Source organism: Bos mutus, chromosome 26 (genome assembly GCF_027580195.1).
Source record: "Bos mutus isolate GX-2022 chromosome 26, NWIPB_WYAK_1.1, whole genome shotgun sequence".
NCBI classification, from domain to species: Eukaryota; Metazoa; Chordata; class Mammalia; order Artiodactyla; family Bovidae; genus Bos; species Bos mutus.
The window spans coordinates 27,088,317-27,109,914 of record NC_091642.1 but is presented as its reverse complement, the minus strand read 5'-3'; the positions used below and the strand labels follow the sequence as shown (position 1 = coordinate 27,109,914).

Here is a 21,598-nt window from a genome sequence, read left to right as displayed (position 1 = left end):
TAATAAGAAAATAAAATAGAATGTCATTATTAAAATTTTATTTTGAAGGTCTTCAAATTTTAAGGACTTTCTAAAGAAATGCTTGGAAAAGAATGTGGATTCCAGGTGGACTACATCTCAGCTGCTGCAGGTAAAATAAGAGTAGTGTGACAGTGGCAAACCATATAGCTGTTGCAGCATCTCTTTAAGATGAATACAGATTCAGATTCCTTCAGTTTTCCTGTGCAAACACAGGATACATTGAGTAGTTAACATTTACTTTACAAACGCGTGGTCCCCTTACTAAGAGGCATTTATTTAGCTTTTAAGTAATTTCTCCTATGCTTTTCTGATTCAGTTTGTGTTCTTTTCATTTTGTTTAGTTATTTCCATTTTGTCAATCACATCCATTCAGTTTCTCCATTACTAGAAAACAAGTACCTTGGTGACAGGGGCCGTGAGCAAATTAATTTTTTTTTTAGTGTCTCTTACAGTGAGGGTAAATGTTTAGTAAATATTGCTAACTTTAAGAAAAAATGGTGTTGAAGTGATTGAATAATTTTGTTTTATAGCAGGACTTGTTTGTAATATTTGAAATAAGATTTTTTTCATGTTTTATTTATTTATTTTAATCTTTATTTTATTTTTTTAATATAAATTTATGTTGATGTATGGCAAAACCAATACAATATTGTAAAGTAATTAGCCTCCAATTGAAATAAAATTTTGTCAAACAGTAGTACAGGTAGACAAGTAGAATGACGGATCTTGAAGCAGTTACTGTTCAGTTCAGTTCAGTTCAGTCGCTCAGTCGTGTCCGACTCTTTGCGACCCCATGAATCGCAGCACGCCAGGCCCCCCTGCCCATCACCAACTCCCGGAGTTCACTCAAACTCACATCCATCGAGTCAGTGATGCCATCCAGCCATCTCATCCTCTGTCATCCTCTTTTCCTCCTGCCCCTAATCCCTCCCAGCATCAGAGTCTTTTTCAGTGAATCAACTCTTCGCATGAGGTGGCCAAAGTACTGGAGTTTCAGCTTTAGCATCATTCTTCCAAAGAACACCCAGGGCTGAGTTATTGTACAACTCCTCCATTATAGTTTTTTAGGTTGCTATTTATCTGGAGGAAGAAGCAAGAAAAATTGCCTTTCTGTCTGTACAACAAGTATAACCTTGAAATGCATCTTCTCTTGTTTCACTTCCTCCACACTGGAAGACCTTAGTCTGTGCCAAACACTAAGTGCAGAGTACAGAGATGAATAAAATATCTTCTTACTCTTAAAAACATTAGAACTATGTAAAAAAAAAACAGGTGTTTATATTCACTTTTAACAGAACTTTAAAGCTTTTTATAATTATTGAGGTTTTGTATGAGATGTAAGCATACTATTACTTTTTAAGAACTAGTAATTTATTTGAAACTTGGTTTAGTTTTAATTTAGGTTTTAGATTATGAAATTTTCAGACATACAGCAGAGTACATGAAGCTATTACCCAGAAGTAATGTGTTGTCATTTTTGACATATTTCTTTCAGATTCTTAAAAAACATGTGCAGATAGAGTTGCAGGCAGCTCCTATTCCTGTTCAGTTCCCTTCCCCACCGTCTTATCCCAGATGTACTATCATCTGAAGTTGTTTATATTTTTCCTACTTACATGTCAGTGTTTTTACCACATAAGAATGTGTTTTATATATATGAAACTCACTCCACAAGCATTTCAGTTGTTACTGAGTAAGCTCTTTTTAACAATCAAACAGCATCCTTTTGTGACCGTTGATTCCAACAAACCAATTCGGGAGTTGATCGCAGAGGCAAAGGCTGAAGTTACAGAAGAGGTTGAAGATGGCAAAGAGGAGGATGATGACGAAGAAACAGAAAATTCTCTGGTCAGTATTTAAAAACAAAATTGTGTTTTGGGAATTTTTAGAGTTGAATTTTGAGTTACGATTGCGTGTATGTCTAAGAATTAATTGATTGCGTTGTTGTTGTTTAGTTGTTAAGTCGTGTCCAGCTCTTTGGCAACCCCATGGACTGTAACCCATGAAGCTTCTCTGTCTGGGATTTCCCAGGCAAGAATACTGGAGTGGGTTGCCATCTCCTTCTCCAAGGGTCTTCCCAACCCAGAGATCAAACCTGTGTCTCCTGCATTGGCAGGTGGATTCTTTACTGTGGAACTACCAAGGAAGCCTGATTTATTGGGTAGCAATACAAAAACCTTTAATTTAGAGGTGAAGATTTATTGAGTTTTCTCCTTGCTTTCAAGTTTGCTCCTTGCTATCCATTTTTGTCATATTTATTATGTGAAGATTTGTCAGTTCTTTAAGTTATTTTTATAATTTTATCAGATTTTACTGAATAAAAATATTAAATCACTATATATATGAATTCATCATTTTTATATATATATATACACATATATATATGAAATATTGTTTTGGTCACCATTTTAAAATTACATTTTTAACACTAAAACTGTATAAAATCTTTTTTAGCCAATACCTGCCAGTAAGCGTGCCTCCTCTGACCTGAGTATTGCCAGCTCTGAAGAAGATAAGCTTTCACAAAATGCTTGTATTTTGGAATCTGTCTCAGAAAAAACAGAACGTAATACTTCTGAAGATAAATTTAACAGTAAAATTCTTACTGAAAAACCCACCAGTGATGAACCTGAAAAGGTTGTGGTGGGTACTGATGAACATGTTAATGATACTCATTTAGAAGCTATGGCTGAACTTCATAATAAAGCAGCAGTAATTGAGGAAAATGGAAGAGAAGAGAAGAGACCCAAGCTTGAAAATCTTCCTGACACAGAAGACCATGAGGCAGTGGACATTAATTCAGTCAGTGAAGGAAAAGAAAATAACATAATGATAACTTCAGAAACAAATACTGAACAGAATCTGAAACCTGAAGAAGAAACAGATCAGGAAAAGCAGCAGATATTTGAAAATAAGATTATAAATTCTGAAGAAATTGAAGATACTACTGTCCAAGGAATGGATTTAGTTTCTGAAGAGACTGGAGAAAAAGAGGCAGATATTCAGGCAATTGAAAATGAAGTTGAGTTTACAAAGGAAGACACCCAAGAGAAACTGGGAAAAGATGACAAAACTGAAAAAGATAGGATCAGTGATACAAGCAAAGTGATAGGAACAAATGAGGCAGAAGATGTTGTTCAGAGGGCAGCTGAGAGCAGTGCTGAGGATGCTCAGCGTAGTGATGGGAAAGAAGTGGGTGACGTAGGCCAGACATTAGTGATCAAGGCCACGGAGGGTCCCGAGGCTGGTGGTACTGAGAAAGCTTCTGTTGAAGAGAGAGTTGAAACTAATGAGACAGACAAAAAATCTGTAGACGGTGAAGGTGAGGAACAACTAATCAGCAGTTCAGAGAACCGATTGGAGACCCGTGAGGAAGTCGGGACAAATGATGTTGAGATTACTGAATCAAGTGGCACTGAAGGAACAGAGGTCAGAAGTGTAGTGACTGATACTGACCAGAAAGCTTTAGAAAATGAAACTCCTGATGTTCATAAAGCCACTACTGAGATGGACACAGAGCAAAAAGAAATTCCATGTGAAGTGCCAGTTAAAGCAGAACCTCAGGTCACTGCCGTTCCACAGCCCAGTGAACCTCAGCTTGTTCCAATACCCAGTATTAATATCAATCCTGAAGATGCAGAAAATAAAGGAGAAATAGGTGCTTTGTCAAAAACTGAAACCATGTTACCAGAATCTGAAAATCAAAAGGAAAATGATACTGATTCAGGCACTGGTTCCACTGCTGATAATAGCAGCATTGACTTGAATCTATCCATTTCTAGCTTCCTAAGCAAAACTAAGGACAGTGGATCAATATCTTTACAAGTAAGTGTATATGGGTCCTTGTGTGGATTTGTCTTTGTCGTTTTGGCAGTTGAGAGTTTATGTAAAACTGATGACTTTCAAACAGACCAACACTAAATCAGTGTAGTATTAACCCTATAAAATTCTTCAGGGCTATGAGAGCAATCAATTAAAAAAAAAAACTAGAGAGATTCTGGATGTAATCGTTAAATTTTTTGGTAGTACCTACCTATTTTTGCCAATTCAATATAAATAGTATAATAAATTGCTTACTGGTATTTGGATTTTCCTACTGCACATCTCTTTGTAGAATTTTAGCAAGAATCAGTAATATTTGAAAGAATAGAGGGCTTATAATAATGATCTCTTTTAAAGAATGTTGAGGATTTAAACATTTCTTGATTTACTACTGGCCATGCAGATGACCACTCTTAACTCCTCAGTCATAGCCATTTCTGTTGCTGTGTAAATGATTGTGGGAAAACCAAACCAAACACTAAAACCCAGAATGCTTGGAGCTGTTAGAGCATAATTCTCCAATCTGAGTGTGCTTAAAAAGGTAATCATTAGGGAGAGCTATGTAGAAGTATGGAGTGAGGCCGGAGAATCAGTGTTTGTAACAGAAGATCCCATGGAATTCTGACACAAGTGAGCCACAGACTGCTTAGAGACTCTGGATTGACAGGTGGCAGAAAAGCAGGAACTTAGAACTGACCTTAGGGATAGGACTCCAGGGCATGGCTGATCCGCCTGCCTATAATGCCCCAGATTATCACTACATGTATTGCTTAGATGGTCTTCAGTTTTCAGTTTATTTTGTTTCAGTGCCTGAAATTCCATTTTTCTGAAGTTCATTTACAGACTTAATAGTTATAGTTAGCCTATCCAAAAAAAAAAAAAGCAAATATTTCTGTGAGAATTAAGGCAACATTAATTGTGGATGCTTTAGTAGGAACTGAAGAAATGGAGAATTTGGAGGTTACAGGGAGGTAGGTTAATTTTGGAGCATGCCCACTTTAGGTTTTAGAAGATGTCTGGATAGGGTGGCCATAGTCCAGAGCTTAGGGGAGAGCAGTGTGAGGATACTGGAAACCTCGAGAGTGGGACAGTAAGAGGGTGAAGACTGCAAAGTGCCAAAGACCAACTTAAAAATTCTAATGCCTTTTAAATGTAGTATTTTCACATTCTCCTTTTGATCCCTCTGCTTTCTAACCATTTCCGCCTATCACAACTAAGTAATTATCTGTTCTCAGTGTTTATATGTTTATCAGTGTTACATACTTCTGTTATTTCTCTTTGCCTTTAAAAAACATTTGGATACCAGTTGAGGAATGAAGAGTTTGGTCTTGATAAAGGATTTCAGGCAGAAGCTAGCTGGCAGATCTGGTGCTTTGGGTTGGTGTGGTGGAGGTGCTATCTTTCTAGTAACTCTAAAATCACTCCATCTCTGACCCTGAAATGAAGGAGGGCTGGTGATATTATTGTTGTTGATTAAATGAATTTTGAATCTCAGTTGTGGCAGTATTTTAAAGTTATCTGAGAGCCTTTTCAAAATAAAAGCCTCAGCCTTTTCAGACTTGCTGATTTAGATTCTTTTGAAGGATGTGCCTCAGGAATTCATTTTTAATGGTGTTGTGTTTCTGAAACAGAAAAACAGAGGTGTCTGAGAACCTACAAGGTAAAAAGAGGAAGAAAAGATGGTTAACATATAAAGATTGTACTAATTACTCATTTTGTGAATTGGTCATTACCACTTGTGGCTAATTGTGATGTGGTATCATAAGAATTATACATGCATATCATCAAAATGCATAATTTCACTTGAAAAAGATTGATTTCATCTGTAAAGTCATGTGAAAATCAGATGAGGTGTATTTGGTATAACTGGTTTCAGAGATGTCTTACTGCTTTCTGTTCAGCTTTGTATGTGTAGTCTTCATAGCAGTTAGTTCCGTTTCTTGTTTTTGTTTTTTTAAGAATATGTTTTCCTTCTCTAGTATTCGCCATATAACGCCTAACTAAAATAAATCTTCCTCAGGAAACAAGAAGACAAAAGAAAACATTGAAGAAAACACGCAAATTTGTTGTTGATGGTGTAGAAGTAAGTGTAACAACGTCAAAGATAGTTACTGATAGTGACTCCAAAACTGAAGAGTTGCGGTTTCTTAGGTGAGTAGAGGAACAACGTGACTTCAGCTGGTTTTGTGACTTCTCAGGTCTCTGCAGAGTCTGAAGAATAGAGAAACGAGTAGTCTTGGCTAGTTTTGAGTTATTGTTTTACTACTTTCCTATTGGAAGAAAATGTTAGTTTTCAAGTTTTTTCTTGTAAAGCATTACTTCAATGGTGTAATTTTTGCTCCTCTTTTTCTGTTGTCACCGTTAAATTTTATCAGACGTCAGGAACTTCGGGAATTAAGATTTCTTCAAAAAGAAGAACAAAGAGCCCAACAGCAGCTCAATGGCAAACTGCAGCAACAGCGAGAGCAAATTTTCCGACGTTTTGAGCAGGAGATGATGGTAAAGTCTTGGAATTTTGTACCATCTTGTTCATAAAGAAATCTACTGCTTAAAAAAATCACTGCTGGGAGGTTTTAGAACTTCTTCTCTGGTTACTAGATTTCTCTGGCTTTGTGATATGTTTTTGGCCTTTGTCTCTTTGGTGTTCTGGGTGTTTTTCTTTTCTTCCTGTTTTTGGCCATTTGCCTGACTTACAGTGTGTTGGGTGTCTTTGTTTTTCTTTGATTAAAATCTGTCGTGGAAACCTGGAATCATGAAGCTAATAGATGGTTTGCAAATGTCAATTGCTGGACAACTTTTTATTGCTAAAATTTTACCTCTCAGAATCCAAGATTTTAAGCTGCTCTAGAATAGTTGTCTTCAAAATCGGTTGAGTATTAGAACTTCTTGGGGAATTTTTCAGAATATGCTTACTTCTCTGGCTACTACGTTAAGCTTCCACATCCCTTTTCACAGCTGCTAGAGAAGTTAGTGCTGACTTATCAAGGGTAATTGTCACTGAGTCTTTAAATTTTTACTTTGTGTCCAAAGTTGGAAAAGAAATTGTTATCATGATATAAAATTTCAATAACTTACGTTGAACATCTAGCTTAATGTAGGTTAGAAAAAAGGATCATTTGAAATGTTATAGGATTCATGGTTGATTATAGTTCTTATGTTTTTTAAGTGGTAAGGATTGTTTTGTGTGAAGTTTGGCATTGCTGATTTCATTTTTTGGGTCCTAACTGAGAATTCCTAAGGAAATAATGAGCTTTTGTTTTCACTGAGTATTTTTGCAGTATATTCTGTTTTTTCAGAACCTTACAAAAACTCTGTTTCTCCTCTCCCCATATTTTCCAAAATATTTTACTTTTTAATTTTTTAAAAGAAAACACTCTTTACAAATAAGTACCTATGTCTAACATTGCAGTGTTATTCAAGTATTATATAAACAGGAATCTTTTGTTGAGAGAATAGCTTTATAATTCTAAAAGGTTTGTTTCAATGAAATAGGATGTTTATTTTAAGAATTTTGATGAGGAAGAGTAAGTCTGAAAATGACAAGTAATGGTATGTTCTTAAAATAGATTCAAATATGACCTTTGATTTATCAAAAATCATATAGGAAAAATATTGAAATTTTTCTTTAGTATTTCATAGCAATTGGATATTCTTCTGGATTGTCTATAATTTTTGAATATTCTATACTTATATAATAGAAGAAAGTATTTTCCTTATTAGAAAAAAATGAAAATGCTCATCTTTTTGAAAAATTTTAAAACATATTTTAGTGAATTTGACTTGTTCAGTATTGCAGAGGGTACGTATTTTATCACTAAGTTTAAGTGCCAGTTATCAATATGTGCTCTTAGTAAACATTTTCAGTATAAGTTGATATGAGCATTAATGTTAAATGATCTTGAGCTACATCATTTTACAGAGCAAGAAACGACAATATGATCAGGAGATTGAAAATCTAGAAAAACAGCAGAAACAGACTATTGAACGTCTAGAACAGGAACACACAAATCGCTTACGAGATGAAGCCAAACGCATTAAAGGCGAACAAGAAAAAGAGTTGTCCAAATTTCAGAATATGTTAAAGAACCGAAAGAAGGAGGTAAGGGTAACTACCCTTTTCAATGTACATGTGTTTAAGGAATAAAAAATAATACTTGTTAGTTAAGTGGCACTCATTAATTTTTTTTTTTTCAGTCTTCCCAGCAGTCATGTAGGGTAGCAGTAAGGCTAGAAGTTACCTAATTTTACTGCCAAGAAAACTGGAGTAGAAAAGGTTTTAATGACCTTTTCAAGTTCATAAACACACATTAAATATCCAGCTAACCCTTGAATCAAGACTTCAAATGGAGTCTAATCCATTTTCCTTTTAACCTATCATTCCTCCTTTATTAATGCAACATTCAAGTCCTGACATAGTGATTTTTTTTCAAGAAAACATGCTATGATCTATTTGCAGGTGGCAACAATATTTCAATTTAGTATTTATTTGCAATATTTAATTCATGCTTAAAAATTATTTTTTCTTGATTATCTTGAGTACCTTTCTCAGATACTGTGTCCAAACAAAAGCTGAATAACTTGAAATTTGAAATAATATCTCCAAGTTTATCAAAGTGTGAGATACTTTGAAGAATCACAGGTGGAAAATATCTGTAAAGTCATTTGACAAGAATGAATTTTTTCATTTTTCCTGAAACTGTTCCATATTGTCATAGAATCTGTTTTTGTGGTATTATTTACTATTATTATTTTTATTATTGTATTAATTTGTCTTTTTCTTCCCCAATTAAAATAAAACTAAGAACTTTTACATACTAGCAGTTTTGAGAGATAATTTTATAATTTATTCTGTTCCTTTAGTGTAGGAGGAGAATTTATCTTTATCTTTATGGACAATATTATGATCAGATTTATTAGTTTTGGAGCAAACTAACATCAACCAAACTAGGGAATACATTTTCACTTTTGTTGCATGTCCCCAGTACTCAGATTCATTGATTTTAACAATGAAATGCAGAAAATGGAATATCATATTGCTGAACTTCAGGATCTGGTTTTAAAAGGATAGAATCAAATATTAATCGTACATTCTTTGATTTCTCTAGGTAAAGATGAGTGAAATGGTATATAGCCATTTGATGTGGCTTCCATTTCTAAAAATTACTGTTTTGTTACTGTTTATTTTATTTCACATAGAATTGCTTTATATACCATGATGTATGACTTTACTGAGACCAAATGTTAATTTTTCTTAAAACCATGGATAGATGGATAGTTTTTATTGAAAGGTTGCTTTCTAATATCAGATTAAATTTTAAAAATTTTGTAGGTAAATATGTGATTTAATTTTAGAGATAAAAATGTTTCTAGTTATTGTTACTGTTTTAGAGTAGGAGAGGTTTAGCCATCAAACGTGTTTGAGATCGTGATATGCATATTTAAAATAATTATGTATTTTTTTCCTTATTGCTAAACTTCTTGCATTTGGGGAGTCTCTTCTTTTTCATGGTGATTTGGTTTCATGAGAGATTACTGATGGGAAATTGTAAATACACTTGTTAAATCAAAATCAGTCTGTCTCACAGACCGTAAGTGGCATGTGGTGATTTGGAATCTGGTTGCTTTTGGTGCTTCTACTTATACACACATGACCGTCTTTCATAGTTGGATTACAGATTCGTTCTTAGGTGGAATACACGTCTCGGATTTTGAAGTGATTAAAAGAAGGAGCTCTAAAATACACTTTATTTTATAATATATTTATCTGGTATAATAAATCATAGCATACTAAACTTATTTTTTGAGGGCTTTATATTATAGATTTTAAAGTTGACAATTGATTTTGGCTTAATTTATCAGCAAAGGAGAATATTATTCTAATTTAACCCCAAAGTTTTCAAATATGTTCATTTTTATCACACCATGTATAAAATGGTGTTTTATAAAAAAGAAAACTTGGTGTGCATTTATTTCTCCTTTGTGTTATTCTAAGGCTTACTATTGTTTTTCTTTTGATCTCATTAAGTGGATTTCATTTAGAATTATCTCAGTGGTTTTATCAAGCCAATCATGAAATGTTGCAGTTTTATAAATGAATGGTGTTAGTTTTCCTTATATCCAGTATATCAAACAGTGTCAATAGACAATGTCAATAGATACGTTTATAATTTTATGGTCTTTCAAGGTCAGTTGGGTTTATTGCCTTTAGTTCAGCATCAGTGCTGCAAGTAATTCTTTACTGATCACCTTCAAATTTAAGAGAGAATGATATGTAGGGATAATTAAGCAGCTAATTAACCTTTATATGGTGTAATGTCCCTTTCTGCACTATGATTAAGCATGTTCTATCCTTTCATTTCTTTTTCTTCAAACTAACACCTGTGCTAATGCATGTTGAAAGGAACTTTTTAACAGCTTTATCTGACTTGTAGCTTGTCTGCTCACATAAATGCTTGCTGTGGAGAAAGTATTTTTCCCCACCTCCTGCATGCTTATACACTGTAGGTTATAAATGAAGTGGAGAGAGCACCCAAAGAGCTGAGAAAAGAGCTCATGAAACGCAGGAAAGAGGAGCTTGCACAAAGCCAGCATGCTCAGGTAACAGCAGCAGCTTAATGCTACTAAAAACAGAAAGCGGCATTATTCTCACAGCTCAATAAACCATGGTTAAAAGGGTAAATTCTGTACTTATTATATGATGTTGACATCTCCTCAGACAAAGGGTCCCAGGGCATTCTTTATGTAGTGCTAAATTCACACTAATGGTGACATTTAAGTTGCTAATATGAAATTAAGTGAAATGTTTAGAAAGCTGACTGCAGATGAAATAAACATGTATGTTAATGTATAATCCACTGTATTCTTATTTTAATCGTGATGGAAGCTTACATTGTTAAGTGGTAATGTCAATGTTTGATAGAAGACTTTTAGGACAGAAAAATATAGAGGGTGAGTATATAAGCTTTGTGCGTACAAAAAGAATGCATATTAAAAGGCCATTAATTTGGGAGTCCTCTGTTGGCCTGGTGGTTAGGATTCTGGGCTTTCACTACTGTGGCCTGGGTTCAGTCCCTGGTTAGGGAAATAAGACTCCACAAGCTGGTAAATGATAATGTTAAATGGTAGATCAAACATTTATTACTGTTACACTCAACAATATAAGCTACTTAAAACCATATTTTAAATATTAAGTATGTTCTTTTTGATTCAGAATCTAGCAGTTACAAAAATAGTTGTTACCTAAGTAAACTTGATTTTAGGTTATAATAAGGCTGAACCTGTTAATGGGTAAATTCTTTACAAAACTAGATAAATTGGTATTTTCAACAGAATTTTCTAGAATTACCTCACAGTACTCTACGAGGTCTTTTATACTTGGGATCATCTTTCTTTTAATTAAGTTTGTACTCAGCCTGGAGGCAAAGAGAGAAATGAGCTCAGTTTGTAGTTACAAATGTTAATGAAAGGGAGAAGAGACATGGATTATTTATTATTTGTTGCTTTAAATTTCCTTTTTAATGTGGGTTTTTATATAATTTAAAAAGTTGGTTCCCAGCCTTTTGAATTTTATAGATTCATGGAAAGGAATATAGAAACCAACAGAAACCTTTGGGGACCATGACCAGTGCATTGTCATTAAAATTTTTTTTGTTGTTTTTTGTCAAGGCAGGATATTTGAAACTGTCATTTACTTGTCACTATCATTTCAAACTAGGAATTATTTTAACACCATGAAAAATAAGAAAAATATCTTGGAACTTTAAAATTTTAATAAAATTAGGCTATTTAAATAAATTTATTATTTTTTTTTTTCCTGTGAGTCAAAATTTTGTCTTGGCCTAGTATGGGAATTGCTATAGGCACACCTCTTTTTATTGTTCTTTGCTTCTTTGTGGTTTTGCAGTACTGTGGTTTTTTTTTCCCCCCACAAATTGAAGGTTAATGCAACCCTGCATCAGGCAAGTCTGTCAGCACCATTTTTCCAACAGTATTTGCTCGCTTCATGTCTCTCTGTTACCTTTTGGTAATCTCACAGTATTTCAAACTTTTTTATTATTATTATATTTGTTACGGTGATCTCTGATCTAAAATCTTTGATGTTACTACTACAACTTACTGAAGGGTCAGGTAATGGTCAGCATTTCCAGCAATAAACTACTTTTTAATTAAGGTATGTATGTTGTTTTTTTCAGACAGTGCTATTGCATACTTTATTTAGTAGAATACAGTATAGCATAAACATGACTAATGTATTTGGGAAAATTCATGTGTTTTGCTTTATTGTGTGGGCTAGAGCTGAACCTGCAGTATCTCCAAGGTTATCTCTGTCATCAGGTGATAATGCAGGCGCAGTGTTCACTGTGGGTCGTACTGATTTCACCTGTATGAACTCGTGTAGCCTCACAACATAGGAGGTAGTTACTTGTACGACCCACATGCTACAGGTGAGGGGACGAAAGCACAGGAGGGTGAATGACTCTCCAAGTTCACACATTTGGTTAATGGTGGAGCTGGAATTCTCATCTCGGCACGTTTGCCTCCACGTTTCACACACTGAACCATGTCATCCTGCCTCGTATTTAAGCTACCTGTTCTGTGCCTGGTCTGAACTCTTACTGGCTTGGCCCAGTGGTCATTAGCCATGTCTTACTGATAGCTGAAGAGGAAGTCCTTCTTGGCCCCACATCTGTTTTTGGATAATTTCAGATTTCACGCCAGATAACAACAATTTGGTTTTGCCTTGTGAAGGGATATGGAGTTTAATTCCAAAAGGCAGTATGTCAGACTCTATTATAGAGTTGAAAGTAAGAATTTAGTGTTGACTGAATCAGGTGATCCAGTGCTTTAATAATGCTTTAATAAAACTTTGTAGGTGATTTTTCATATAGTTTGCGATGCTAGCCTGTATTTTCCGACTAAAGCTAAAATCAGTAGTAAATTTCTTTCTGTAAATTTAATGACAAATTTAGTAAATAACTGATTTCAAAAGTTTTTATATTTAGCTACTGCTTTTGATGAAAATGCTAGATAACTTTACAAAGTCTAATATTTTAAACTTTTTAAAGACTATGAATAATAACCATATAGCCATGAGACTAGAATTTATTTGATAATCTAGTCCAGTGGTCTTCAGACTGTACTCCTAGGAGCTGTTGAGTTTGGAAGAAGCACATTGAGAATTCTTCAGAAATGAGAACAGTAGAGCTCTGTACTCCTAATTCCAGAGCAGTACCACTTTTCATCTGTTTTATAAACTGAGATTTTTTAGACGAATTTTTTAAAAAGGGAGTTCAGCTGGTTTAAAAAACAACAGCAACAAACTATAGAGGTTGGAAACCACTGATCTAGTCCAGATCCTTCATTCTACAGGCCCTTTTGTTAGCTGACTTGTTCCAGGCCTCAGGAAGTTCAGCGTTTGTATAATTATTCTTGCCGTTTACAAAAAGTCATTCAGCTCTGTTCTCACCTGGGAGGCGCGTTGTATTCTGATCCACAGGGCGTTGCTCAGGTCATGATTCAGTCTTTTCAGTTGTCATCTTGTGCAGTCTTCAACGCCCCAATGCAGGACGTAAGTCCCCCGTGCCTTACAGGAGGATGCCTTCTGTTTTACCTGCTTTTCTTTGGCTCACATGTGCCTTTTCACTGTTAGTTTCATTTGTTATAAATCTAGAAGATTGATAAATGACAATGTCAATAGTAATAACCCGACATGAACTTTATAGTATAGTATTCTTTGAAGAATATTCACAATTCTCACTGCCAACCCCCTAATATGGAGGTGGCGTGTACCCATTTTACAGATGAAGACATTGAAGCACAGAAGACTAAGTGATTTGCCTAAAGTTGCAAAAGAGATTAGTGGTAGAGCTGGAACTAGAACACTTCTACTATAGTGTTCTTTTTTCTGTCTACTCCACCACAGATTTTAATCTGAGATTTTCCTCTTTTTTCAAGAAATGTCTTCCCAATAGTTTTTTCTGTGTTTTTGCACATGTGAGAAATTGAATGAATGCTGTGATTAGATTTTTATCTTCGTGTGAAGTGACGTTTTGATTGCATATATGTTTATGTAGATATTTTAATTATGGTTATGGTCAGAAAAGCCATGTTAAAAGTGGTGATTTCAGTTCCATTTAGTTTTCACTATTCAAATTGTCCCATTATGAATAGTGGGTCGCTATTCTCCATGTTGTAGTTTTAAATTAAGTGTGGAATTCCAGGCTGTATTCTTTCTCACAGTTTCTATAGGGAAATGAGTAGCTTATTTAACACTATAATTTTGTTTGTGATGTTTGATATACACAACTGGAATAGATAGAATACAGCTTGATTTCAACCCCTTCTTCCCCCTCTCTTGAAATTACTTATTTATCTTTATTATTGACAGCCATTGGATTCTATTGTTTTCTAAAAGAGTAAGCAAAATGTTATTTTATGATGAGAGGGAGGAATTAATGAATACAAACACTTTTCTGATCATTACCATTTTACACTTTTCTTTTAAGTTAAAATGATCAAATTCTGTATCCAAATAGCCCCACATATCATAATTCTTCCTTATAGTTTCCTAGAACCCAAAGCTGTATTTTTAACGTTTACAGTTATCGGACTAATAAAATTCCATATCAAAATTAAAACTTGTACATTTAAAGGGCACTCATTTTACAATTTGTATGTCCATTTTGAAATTGTTACTCCTAGTGATAGAATTGATCTGTTGTTATTTTATTAAAGTGAATGTAGTTTGTGCAGTCTTTTTGGAATGTAAGATCACTTTTCTTTTAGATCCTAAGTAATTTCTAATTACAGGTTCCCCTGTGAATGTATTATTCTCGGCTTTTGAAGTTAGGAACTTAAAGAAAGCTCAGTGATACTAAATCTTCATTTCTTTTATGATAATAAAATATATTCATTAGCATGTAAGGGACCCTTTGGACTTCGCTGGTGGCTGAGACGGTAAAGCGTCTGTCTACAATGTGAGAGACCTGGGTTTGATCCCTGGGTTGGGAAGATTCCCTGGAGAAGGAAATGGCAACCCACTCCAGTACTCTTGCCTTGAAAATCCCATGGACGGAAGAGCTTGGTGTAGGTTACTGTCCTTGGGGTCGCAAAGGGTTGGGCGCGACTGAGTGACTTTGATCTTCCCTGTAGCTCAGATGGCAAAGAATCTGCCTGTAATGCAGGAGACCTAGGTTTAATCCCTGGATCAGGAAGATCTTCTGGAGAAGGGAATGGCAATCCACTCCAGTATTCTTGCCTGGAGAATCCCATGGACAGAGGAGCCAGGCGGGCTACAGTTTGTGGGGTCGCAAAGAGTCGGACACAACTGAGTGACTAACATTGCTGCTACTGCTAAGGGCTCAATAAATAGGAGTTAACTATATTGGTGTTGAAGAAAGGGGACAGATAACTGTGATGGAAGTCAAATCTTAACCATATTGAAAATCAGTATCAAGAATACCTAATGAATAAGGGACCCTTTTAGGTATTTTTAAGCTTTAATATAAACATCAGTTGCATATATTTTGGCTGTGTAATCATCCACACTCTGCTTAATTATTCAAGCCCATAGCTCAGTACGGCAGTTGATGTCTTTGCAGACTTGGAAGATGAGGAAACATTTCCATCGTTTATGTGCCTTGATTCTTACCTGTTGATCTGTGTTTTATCTTCTGGAGAAGCATGGTGCTAGTTGTGCCAGCTTCTAGATAACAGTCTTCGCTCTTTTTTTCCCTCTTATATACTGGCCACTTCAGGGCATGCTTCTGCAGTTCTTTGTCATTCACTTTGAATCTTCATTTCTGGATCCTTTTATTCCTTGCTTTGAGTTCTCTGTGGTTTACTTTGGAACTTCTGAAAGTATGTTACTGAGGGAAGGGGCCCACTATGCTTTATAGGGACTGACAGATAAAACCAATTTGGGACCAATAGAGTGGAAGCTCCTTGAAGGGAATGCTGTCTTTTATTGATTTTAGTAACCATGGAAGTAGCACAGACCCCAGCATTTATTAAGTGCTTGAAAAAGGTTTTCTTTGAACTGAACTCTTACTTAATTTAGACAAATACAATAATATAACCAAGAATTGCATTGACAAGAAATCACATTCACTTTTTTAATGGCACTGGTTTATACAGGTGACCCTTCAACAATTTGGGTTTTGGGGTGCTGACCCTCCATGCAATCGCACATTCACGTACAACTTTACAGTTGGTCCTCCACATCACAGTTCCACATCTGCACAGTCAGCCAACCACATGATGTTTAGGACATATTTAGTGAAAAAATCCACCTTTATTTGGACCCATGCAACTCAAACCTGTGTTGTTGAAGGGTTCACTGTATTTACCTTTTTATTTTCACATAGGTACTTATTTGTCCAATCTTTTACAGTTGATTTCTTTGTCCAAATGTAATATTTATATTTATGATAATTTGGACCAATTATTTTTGTCCACACATACTTTTTTTAAGTTATATATGCAAACTAATGATAAAAATACTGAACAAAATAAAATTTTTGATGTATCTGCAGGTTATATTGTTTATTAAACAAGTTTACATATAGAAATTTTATAGTGAAATTAGAGAATCAGTTTAATTTTTATTATAAATTATATTTACTGTAAGAAAAGAGAAGCTTGAACAACTTATTTTGTTATAACTGCTTATAAGATAGGATGGAGATTTTGCAGTCTTATTAAATAAATCTAATTAGCTTTGTAATAGTCATTGAGTTCTGTTCTTTTTTGCTATGATAAAGTTATGTGACTGTAGTCAAGTTGGCATTTGTAATTTTTTTTGTATAAATGCTCAGCATTAATTTTATCTATGAAACTGACAATGTACATTGTGTCTTTTTTTAATGACACATAAATACATTTCTTGTCCGCAGTACAAAAGATCATAATCGATACAAAACTCTACTGGCAGTTGTACTTCTTAGAAACAGTTCACTAGTCTTTCTGCTATACATTTGTATTCATGCTAAAATACAAATCACAATGCAGATGATACAGCAGCATTTGTGACAGCAAATTAACAGGATGTCATGGATGGTGAGACCTGATTCTCATTTCCAGAGAATCAGTAGTAAGAGAAGCATCTTGAGGAACATTGCCAGGCTCACTCTGCATTGAAGACCAGGCTGGTGGTGATCCAGATGCTACCAGACTCTGTCCAAGGGCTGAAAAATGGTTCCAAAACAAATCCTTAGGTTTTTATCATCTCTTAGATATACAAGAGAAGGGATTATAGGTGAAGTGCTGCTTCAACCCTAAGGCTCTAAACCCACACTCAAATTGATAAGAATATCCCTTGAATTAATCACAAGCTACCGTAACTGCCAAATGAGGGATAGAGATCCAATTGGTTACTTGAAAATTTTGCATTTCTTCAATATGGGTATTGTTCCTATTCCATCCACAAATGTATAATCTAGCATAGCAACCATAAGTCCCTTTAACCTTTTCTTTCCTTATACAGTAATTGAGGGATTTTTAAAAAAGCATAAATTTGGCATTTGAACAAATAGTATGTATTCAGTAAATATTTGTTGAATGAGTGACTCCCAAACATGTTGGTGGAATTCTCTGATTATAAGGAATTTTGTTTGTAGAGTTATAAAGTGTAGCTGTCTTTCCTGTTTCTAGTTCCTGCTTCTCTAGCAAAGCATTATTTCTCACTAAGTCCTTAAAGTATGGCTCTTCTTACACACAGGCTGGAGATACAGACACTGTCTTTCTCTGTTAGTATAGCCATGGTGTTGCTTCCTAACTCTGTTAATAGAAAAATACAGACTTTAAAATTCCCAACTCCTGTTTTACTTGTTTGTTCTTTATTGCCTCTCTTCCTAAAAGGCATTCTTTTTCATTTTTATTGTAGCCACACTCTAGTGGATTGAATAGTCAGTTTTAGAAGGTGTAAGTTTATTTTTTTCTCAAAGATGTAAGCATATTGGGCATTTAATCATGAGTAGTTTATATAGACTTCTTTTGTATGTATTATTCTTAGTAGTGAGTTCACAATATTAAATATGCTAGTACTTTCTTTCTGGTCTTGAGTTGGGTGACAAATAACATGTTATGCCTATACTGTATAATTTTTAAATCTAGTTAACTTTAGAAACTTGGTTCAGAAATCTTGTTAATCACTGAGACATACAGCCACACAGATAACTGGATGTTTTGCTCCATAGATACTTACTAACTGATGGTTATGTCTATTAGGAACAAGAGTTTGTTCAGAAGCAACAACAAGAATTAGATGGCTCTCTGAAAAAGATCATCCAACAGCAGAAGGCAGAGTTAGCCAATATTGAAAGAGAGTGCCTGAATAACAAGCAGCAGCTCATGAGAGGTATATGAAATATGTGGCATATGTATATACATAATATGTCTTGAAACATTGCAGAGATATGCTTGGAAATTATTTGAATGCTTTCTTTTGCTAGAGTGGTAGAGGGAAAGATAAAAAGGTAAATAAGAGGAATATACTTTATAAAATTCAGAACTACTGCAGGACATAGAATTCCTTTATGGCAATAAAAGTGAACAATAGAAGTGAAGTAAACATATAATCCCTAAAACATCTTTTTGTCCAGGTGATGCTAGAAATACACCTAAGTAATTTTAGGTGTTCCTTATACCCTGTAATGGTATACTTAATTGGCTACATGATAGAATGGAATTTTAAGCACTTATTTCCTCGAACAAATACCTTGGGTATTTTTTCTTTCTCACTGAGATGATTAAATGGAATTTTAGTGTTGGGAGTGGGGCATTCTTTGTTTACAGGACATTAGAACAGAATGGAAAGTGGTAATGGATATTATCTTTACATTGGTAATATTTCTTTTATAGCTCAGAATGTCTTGTGTGTATTAATTAGTGTATTAGAACACTTTTATGTAAATATTAAAACAAGGACCAGAGTACATTCGTGAAAAGAGCAAAGTGACATTTTGAAAATTACCTTCTCCTTCCAGCTCGAGAAGCTGCGATTTGGGAGCTTGAAGAACGACACTTACAAGAAAAACACCAGCTGCTCAAACAGCAACTTAAAGATCAGTATTTTATGCAAAGACACCAGCTACTTAAGCGCCATGAGAAGGTTAATGAAAAGAAATTTGTTCACTTTTTTGTTCATTTTAAAGTTTGCAGAGCTGTTTATTTTTGAAACTTATATTTTTTACAGAATTAAGTTTTAAGTATCCTTTCTTTTGTCCTAAAATTTATTTGATGAAATCTGGAGTAATTAATATATGTTGATCATTATTGCAAACTTCTTTTCTACAAATTCCAAGAAAGGTAACTAATAAACAGTGCTTAAAGACCTGTTACACATTATAGTCTTCATCTTGTCTCTCAAAGGTAGCTATTTTGGCTTCTTTTTAATTCAGATATCTTAAAAATGTGGACTCCCTGTATTTAGTATAAGAGAGTTAACATAAGACTCTTATTACTATTAGCTTTATTTTTCTTATAAATTTCTTTCTTTCTTTTTTTTTTTTTTTTTTTTGTCCTAATGGTTTACTGATCAGAATGTAACAAGGGAGAGAATAATTTGGGGAACAACAGCAAAATGACATGTTTGAGCATACTTGTGGGTACTGGGTATTAAATTATCTCAATATCACTGGATTCTGAAACTTTCTTAGGAAACAGAACAAATGCAGCGTTACAATCAACGACTTATTGAGGAATTGAAAAACAGACAGACTCAAGAAAGAGCAAGACTGCCTAAGATTCAGCGTAGCGAAGCCAAGACTCGAATGGCCATGTTTAAGAAGAGTTTGAGAATTAACTCAACAGCAACGCCAGATCAGGACCGTGACAAAATTAAACAAGTAAATAAGCAGATTACTCTCTTCTTTTTTTAGGTGTAGAAGTTTTGGATGGTCTTTAGAAGGACCACATAATTGTGTTGTAAACATTGGGGCCACTTTGGGGTTGTTGATGTTCACCATGGCTCCGTACACACACGGTGTGTCCTAGCTCCCTCTCCTCCAGTGCTGGCCACAGAGAGCTGCTGTCTCCCAGGCCCCGCACAAGATCCAGGTTGATCCCAAGACCGACCCTGGGAATAAGGTGATTTGACCAGCTTTACAGTCAAACATACGGCCTCACTGTACTTCTGTAGTCACAGTTCCCACACACAAATTAACTGAGGTCACTAAGCAGATAGGAGAAACAAGGTTTGAATCAGAAATCTCTCCCCACCTCCCTACCCCAACCAAAGCCATGATGTAGACTCCAGCTTTGAGTCCTAGCGTATTATTACTTGTAGCTTTAGTTTATTGTACTTTAAGCTTTGTTAAATTCCTTAATTACACTTTTGGAAGATGCAGAAATTACATTGCCTATTAACCATATTTATCTTGTTTTTCTTTTTTATAGTTTGCTTCTCAGGAAGAAAAGAGGCAGAAGAATGAGAGAATGGCTCAGCATCAAAAACATGAAAATCAAATGCGGGATCTTCAGCTGCAGTGTGAAGCCAACGTCCGCGAGCTGCATCAACTGCAGGTCAGCTCCAGAAGCCAGAAGGCAGAGCTGGTGGTAGAGGCAGCACCAGCAGCACCGGTGGCTGGCTTTAAGGAAGTGATAGGTACTCACAGTAAGCTGCACATGGCTTGAGAAGATCCCAGAACGTAAAGGTTTTCTTTCCTCTGTAGACCCAAAGGAAGATCAGTTTAGTATCAGGGGCACCTGTTGAGATTTCCTACAGCCATGATTAGTATAAACATGAAGCTAATTTATGATATAAGAAGTTGCATCTTTCAAAAGTACTATTGAGAATTTGTAGTGTATTTTGCAAAGAAGATGAACAAAGTTTTGAAAATAATGTAGGCTGTTTTGTTCTGAATTTTAAAATTCTTTTTATTTCAGTATAAATAGTTCATTTTCTTCAAGGTTTTTGAAAACAGTGATCAATATATGAGAAATTTTCTCCTGATATATAATTTCTAAAATGTTTACAATTTCAGAGTAGTATATATACATTGTGGATATCGTATATACTTGCTTAATTTTCTAGAGCAGAAAATAGTTTCTAATCCCGTGTTCTGGTACCATTGGATAAAATGCTTGCAAGGTGCCCTCTGAAGTGTCAGTTTTGTGAGTAAACCTTAGAATGGGAAATCAGGATCAAACTAGTTCTTTCCAGTCAAGTTCTTTTTATATGGTAAGTAACAGATCTAGCCTCTAAATGTGCAAAAGTGAAACTATGACTCATTTCATAATTCTTGGTCCTTGGTTGTTAGAAGAGAATTTCAACCTCAGTAGTAGCTTTATGTTTGATGAATATATATATATTTTTATTTTGGAAGATAATTGTATTTGTGAAAAATTGCTAATGTCATCTGAAATTTTTTTAATTCAAACTTTCTTTTCAGAATGAAAAATGTCACCTCTTGGTTGAACATGAGACTCAGAAACTAAAGGAGTTAGATGAGGAACACAGCCAAGAATTAAAGGAATGGAGAGAGAAATTGAGACCTAGGAAAAAGGTAATTTTAAAAGCTTTAATTAAAATACACTTGCATTCGTCCTCCTAGCTGTTGGCTCTTTACCTAATATGTGTCAGGGACGAGAGACACAGAGATGAGGAGTCCAAGTCTCAAAGGTTCAGAATCTAGTTGACGAGCAGCTGCAGATGAGTAGGAGCGTTTCTCTGAAGGAGGTAAGTACACGGTACAGAGTAGAGTAGCACAGTGTGCCAGCAATGGAGGAGGAGTACTTCAGTCTGCCCGGGGAAGGC

General features: G+C 34.9%; 1 protein-coding gene across 2 annotated transcripts in view; it reads left to right on the top strand.

The window, feature by feature from the left end:
- SLK (STE20 like kinase) overlaps positions 1–21,598 on the top strand; it is a 62,224-nt gene that overhangs the window by 34,088 nt on the left and 6,538 nt on the right. Inside the window, exons 7-18 of one of the 2 annotated variants that reach the window (XM_005903707.3) lie at positions 49–130; positions 1,741–1,869; positions 2,476–3,846; positions 5,864–5,994; positions 6,219–6,342; positions 7,763–7,942; positions 10,348–10,440; positions 18,070–18,199; positions 18,828–18,952; positions 19,500–19,688; positions 20,239–20,364; positions 21,234–21,347. In XM_005903707.3, coding sequence (XP_005903769.1) covers positions 49–130; positions 1,741–1,869; positions 2,476–3,846; positions 5,864–5,994; positions 6,219–6,342; positions 7,763–7,942; positions 10,348–10,440; positions 18,070–18,199; positions 18,828–18,952; positions 19,500–19,688; positions 20,239–20,364; positions 21,234–21,347 — 2,794 coding nt within the window. The remainder of the gene's footprint in view (positions 1–48; positions 131–1,740; positions 1,870–2,475; positions 3,847–5,863; positions 5,995–6,218; positions 6,343–7,762; positions 7,943–10,347; positions 10,441–18,069; positions 18,200–18,827; positions 18,953–19,499; positions 19,689–20,238; positions 20,365–21,233; positions 21,348–21,598) is intronic. The other variant, XM_005903708.3, reaches the window with a different exon arrangement.